This window comes from Antrostomus carolinensis, unplaced genomic scaffold, assembly GCF_000700745.2.
Source record: "Antrostomus carolinensis isolate BGI_N321 unplaced genomic scaffold, ASM70074v2 scaffold10472, whole genome shotgun sequence".
NCBI lineage: Eukaryota > Metazoa > Chordata > Aves > Caprimulgiformes > Caprimulgidae > Antrostomus > Antrostomus carolinensis.
In genome coordinates this window covers 31502-37363 of record NW_010297576.1, presented here as the reverse complement: position 1 = coordinate 37363, position 5862 = coordinate 31502, and the positions used below count along the sequence as shown (strand labels likewise).

The 5862-nt window shown below is 35.6% G+C and overlaps 1 protein-coding gene across 1 annotated transcript in view; it reads right to left on the bottom strand.

Moving 5' to 3' along the window:
* The window catches only part of SLC7A9 (solute carrier family 7 member 9), a 12560-nt gene extending 7259 nt beyond the window's left edge, over nucleotides 1-5301 (bottom strand). Inside the window, exons 1-6 of the mRNA XM_010162181.1 lie at nucleotides 5185-5301; nucleotides 3914-4039; nucleotides 2564-2711; nucleotides 1385-1627; nucleotides 662-787; nucleotides 254-353 (exon numbers count right to left, since the gene is read on the bottom strand). Of these exons, the coding sequence (XP_010160483.1) occupies nucleotides 254-353; nucleotides 662-787; nucleotides 1385-1627; nucleotides 2564-2711; nucleotides 3914-4018 (722 nt within the window). The 5' untranslated portion in view covers nucleotides 4019-4039; nucleotides 5185-5301. The remainder of the gene's footprint in view (nucleotides 1-253; nucleotides 354-661; nucleotides 788-1384; nucleotides 1628-2563; nucleotides 2712-3913; nucleotides 4040-5184) is intronic.
* Nucleotides 5302-5862: the final 561 nt, after the last annotated feature.

Below are 5862 nucleotides of genomic sequence, written 5' to 3'. Positions count from 1 at the left end.
TCCCTAATAAACAGTAACTTGAAGATTTAGGGCTTTTTGTGGGGTGGTTTTTGTTGGTTGTTTGGGTTTGGTGCTTTTTAAAAACAAACAAACAAACAAAAAAACCTGGTGTTCTTTTTCCAGAATTCATTAAGAGATTCTGAACAAGTCAGGTGTTAGCTTTTTCAGATGACATCTTGAGTTCTCCAGGGAGAGAGTAAACCAGTTAAAGGGTATTAAAATGTAACCAGTAATGCTAGTAAAGATACCTTACCATCCATCATATGCCCAGAGTCCATTATAAAATGCCAGACCAATGGAGCTAACAGAAGTTTTACTGTCCTTGAAAGAATCTTCAAAGTTTTCAGTTTTTCCTGCAAGTAAATCATAGATTACTGATCTGTAATGAAATTAACTTAATCCTCACCAGATGAAGAAACATTCCACTGTCTGTTTCATTTTTGAAATACATTGCTCTTAAATTAATACAGACTTCCACTAATTGATCTCTAGTGTTGAATTTCCCACTCTCCTTTCTCTAAAAGAAAGTACCATTGTTCCCAACAGATCTGAAACTAAAACACTGAATAGAGAGCGCCTTGCTGTTGTGCCATTTCTGTCAGGGCAAAATTTTTAAATTATCAGATGCTAAAATTTTTGCAAGTAAAGTGTATTTAATTACCTTGTGCAAGGAGAACGATTCCACTTACAACAATGATTGTGACAATGATCATTTTAGCAGCTGTGAGAAAATTCTGGAGATAGCTTCCCAGCTTCACACTCAGTGAATTCACTATTGTGATTACCACTAAAAGAAAGAAAAATATATTTCTGCATTAAATGTCACAATTGAAAGAAAAATTGCCTCTTAAAATCTTCCTCTTCCCACTGTACTGCTTTTTCCTTGCACTGTGTGTATTTTTCATATAGTTTAATGTACTATGTTTGGGTAACTTTCAAAATAGTGAGGAAAAACACTTTCTGAATTAGATTTTGATAGTATCTTCAACAAAAAAAAAAAGTTATACTGAAGTTGTGCAGTGTTGTGATAAAAACAGAAATAATATCTCCACACTTAGTTTTTCTTCCTTTTCTGCTAGAGATAAGCATTCATTACACAGCTGTGTCTGTCTTAGTATAAGAAGAAAAGAAACTTGGACTAGGAACAAACCATTTTTAAACCTGACCGCCTTATATGTTGTTCAATAAGTTCTTGTGGGAAGGAGTCGCTATATTGTGTTCCGAAGTTTTCTGTTGCTTTCAGCATAGGATTGCTTCCTGATGTCTTGATGAAGGTTGACCTGCTGAAATCTTAGTGTGCTGCAATGCATTCATTGATGGGCTTGAACGGAAACCACTGTGCAATTATGGACCTTGTCTCTTTCTTAAAAAGTAGGAATCTTACCAATGGCAGCTGCTGCAAGGCACTTGATGACAACTTGCGGTGGATCGCAACCCGGATAAAAAGGAGCTGATGCATATTCTGCAAAGCTGAGACAAATGATTGCAAATGAACTGGGTTTTGTGACGAGTAAGCTTGTCCAAGAAAACAAAAATGCTGGAATTGGGCCAAATGCCTCCATAAGGTAAGGATATTCTCCCCCAGATTTTGTGATCATTGTACCAAGTTCAGCAAAACAAAGTGCACCTGAATAACAAGAAAAGTATTTATTACTGGTGTAGTTCATACGCTTCTTAAGCTCTGACTGGCTAGGAGAGATTATCACTTTTTAATAGAAAAGAAAATGGATATATACAATGCATCACTGTGCTTTTCGTGTTCCTGTACATTTTATTGTATATGCAAAATAAAACTTTCATTACTTGTGAGCAGTTGTAAAAAATACGCTGAAACTATAAAGTTGCAGTTCAGGACTTAGTACTATTGGTGTTTAAGACATCAGCAAATAAAGTGCAAACATTCTGACTTCATGCTAGATTTCTCTTTAAGAAATCAACACTGTAAGAAGCATCTAGGTGACCACTGCACTGGCTGACCTACCTTTTTGAAGGTTGAAACAAAAACTTGCTGTACAGTTTTGAAGTAAAATGACTAGTAAGCTCAGCTTCAAAGTACAGTGATATTTCTGGATTTATTGCTATAGTTGGCATCTTGTGTAAAGGTGTTTTGTGTGCTGTATACCTGGCACAGTGCCCAAAGAATTCCTTTGTTTTACATCTTGAAATATTTTGAGGTGCTTAGTGCTAAATTTCAGATAATGGAATGAGATTTACATAAGTACACAAAATAGCAGAAGTACCAGGCTCACTGCCAGTAAATTTCACATTTTTCCTATGATTTAAGTAGAAAAGTATTCTCTTTATTAGAGTTAATGGATGAAGTATGAACAACTAAAACTTCCTTTCAAAATAAACTGAAAATGTGCTTTACAACTTTAAAAACTTAAAACGTGTCATGTGTAAAAAAATAAGTAAGTTTTTACCTGGGTACTGCTACACTCATCAGGGTGTGATTGATTTTGGTCTAGGAGCTATTATTAGCTAATTTGTGAAATGATAGTAGTATGCAGAAACAGTAGATACAAAGATTTAAGGAAAGTTTGAAATTCTTTGACTCCTTTACCTAATGTTGCAAGAACTCCACAGGCTGCCCAGATGGTTAAACAAGGACCCACAGCTCCAACATTGGCAAGTACAGATTTTGGAGAGACAAAGATACCAGAGCCAATAATTGTACCAACAATCATACAGATACCACTGATGAGGCCCACCTTGAAATAAAAGGAGACATTTTGGTAAAATAATTTCTAGAAATTCAATAATTTATTTTTCAGTTTAATTCAATTATAGTAACTGTCATTGTTGACTTGGGTTGCTTTTTCTGTTTTTCAGCTTTCAATGTATAGCTTCTACTAAAACTATGTGATGTTTCTCTTTTCTTTACAAGATGCATATACCCTGTGGCTGCTCCTGCTCCTTCTAAAAGTACAGTTATTTAGACTTTCCCTGCTTGTGTATTTGTTTTATTAAAGCATCCTTTAGATTAAGTGGATCTCAGATCTAACTTTGTACAAGTGAACATCCTGTTTCTGCTCTTAGATTAAACACTGAATTTTTTTATGAGCACTTGAGGAATTATGAATTTTTTAAGGTTTAAAAATTTCCTTTCTTGGATGGAGTCATTCCTTTTTTTTCTTTTTTCTCCTTTTTTTTTTTTTTTTTCTTTTAGCAGTTGTTTTCCTCTCCTTGTTTCAGGTATTTGTGCACTGGAATTCTCTTGATACTGCTAGATGGTGAAAAGATCATGTTCTCTTGACTTTGTAGTGACCTGCATGTCACATGGAACTACTAAAACCTGAGGCATCCCCTGCTAAAAAAACAAAAAAAAACCAAAAAAACCCCCACCCAAAAACACACAGTGGTATGGGCTACTTAAATTTTCCTTTTGTTTACAGCTAGTCTAATATAATGTCAGTATCTTGCCTGTCTTGGTACCAAGCTAAAACCATATACAGAATCTTTATGCATGTTACTTAATTTTAAAGAGGAATTCTGCTCCCTCCTGAGAGCTAGTGGCACATCTATTTTCTGAACAATCTGTAATATTCTGGAGAAGAAAAATTGTCACTTGTCTTTCTATACAAACACTAACAAGCTTCCAGAACCAGTGAGCTGAACCACCCACTTCAGTCTCTGAGAAGTACATGTGGAAAGAAAATTTATGAAGTGTCTCACTTGTTCAACTTCAAAGACTTAAAATAAATTGTGTTTATATCAGAGCTGTTTAACTAGTAATCAGTAGTTTCCTAAAACGTAAGCCAACCACACTGTCAAGATATTAGTACATCAGTGCTAAATTGGGACACAGTCACAGTTTCTGTAGGATGATGCAAGTTCAGAGGCACCCCCGGCTCCCTCCCTCCCTCTGCCAACCCCTCACGCTTGTGGACTGAGGTGGGGGGAAGTTTTTTGCCTGTTTTTGTAGGTTTGTCGTTTGTGGTTCATCACTCAGAATGGATTGTCCATCTTCTTTTCCATTGTCCTCTCCTTTTCTTTTCCTTAAGCTTTTTTCACCCATTTGGTTTCCTTGTTGAAATCTCTAAGGAAATAAGAAACAGAATATCAGTCAAGCATATTAATGTTTGCTTGAGTTTTGCTGATGCACATGGGTGGAAAATAGCATAGGTAAATATTGCCAGAAAACATGAGCGCACACACACTCACAGGCAAAGGACTTTTATCTAACTACCTACTTGGAGATGAAATCCAAGTCTCCTTCACCTCATCATTCTGCCTTGCTGTGGATTTTCCTCATACCCACCTGACAGCGAATGTCTTTCTGTCTTCTGTCCTAGGTTACAGGTAGTTGAGAGGATGTCCTTACTGGAACAACCTAGAGTTTATAGTTAGTCCCTCCTTTGAATTCCTCCAGAGGTCCAGACAGATTTAATCTTTCTCCCAAAAGCTAGTCTGTTTTCTTATCTAAAAGACCTTCTTTCTGATCTCCATTAAATTAGGCCTTGTCTCAATTCCTTGGAGATGCAAGTATCTGCTAAACCAAATGTTGTCTCCTGTAATTGTCTAATTAGCAGCTCTTTGCCTCCAAAAGTCACCAGTCTTCTCTGTGTCAACTCAGATCGAACATCTTCTGCTGAAGGATTTGTTCTGTTTAGAATTAGAATGTAAACAGTTTGTTTTCAAATTTGAATTTAGACTTACGATTTTTTGTGAGAATTTTGCTTGTTTCCCATAGTATTGGAATAAAATACAACCTGAGGTAGTGAAGGAAATTGATCAGGTTAAGTCCTGATTCTTAAAAGTTGATTCAGTCAAAAGTCTCTTCTGTCCTCAGACCCTACAGCTATAATTACTAGAATCCCAGTGTTGAGATCAGCTTGCAGTAATTCAGGAATGCTTCATGTTTTGGTAATTTAGCTACTATCCAGTAATTCTTGGCTACAAAAACTGTAGCATTTTAAATTGACAGAACACCTGGTGCTGCTGGTCTTCAGAAACATTTGGGCTGTCAAGACATCTGGTTTATGTTTTGAGTTAGAGGTTTTTAAAAGAAATCATCACAAATGCAACTTTTAAGATTAAGCCTACAATAGAAAATTGCTCATGTAAGGAATCCAGGGCTTGGGTCACTGAATTTTATTACAGCTTTGTGCCCAGCTTCTCTCTAAAGTCTTGTATTTAGAATGTGTTAATCATCATCTTTTAGCAATTCATACTTTCACTTACCTTACTTATTTATATCCGTTTGGTGTTAATCGAGCTCCAGGAATCTTTGTACAGTGTATTTCTTTATTTCTCCCGTTAGATTCACCAGCCAGTCGGACAGCAAGACATGTCCATGTCTGAAACCAGAATACGCAGAAGCAGCAGCAGCTTAAGTACAGAGGTTATAAAAGATAATAATTAAACCCATTCTCAGCCAAGAAGCTTTGAGATAGGAACCACAGGTAAACCAATAGTCCAATTAGTTTATCTTTAAAAAAAAAAAAGTCTTTGTTCCATTTGTGAGAATGTTTGTCCAGTACCTAAGTAGTGTATTACATAGTGAGAGTGAACCATAATTTGAAGAGTCTTTTGGTGATTTTATATTAATCAATTTCTAATTTAAAAATACTTTAGAAAAATAACCTTGAAGTAATTGTCGTATTATGGGTGCATTAAAAACATCTGTCCAGGTGTTATTTGTATCCTATAAAAATAGTTTGTTTTTATTCTGAAAAGGTAGAGAAATGTGAGCAAAAATCTTTCCTTTGTTTTTTATTAACCTGAAGGCAGCTCAGCAGGCAGCTTGTTCCTTTCACTTCAGTTCCAATTAATTTTTCTTTTTTGTAAATGTTTAAAAATCTTGCTGTAATGAAAAATGCTTTTCTCTATTTCTGTACAGTTGTATATCCAGGAAAAACG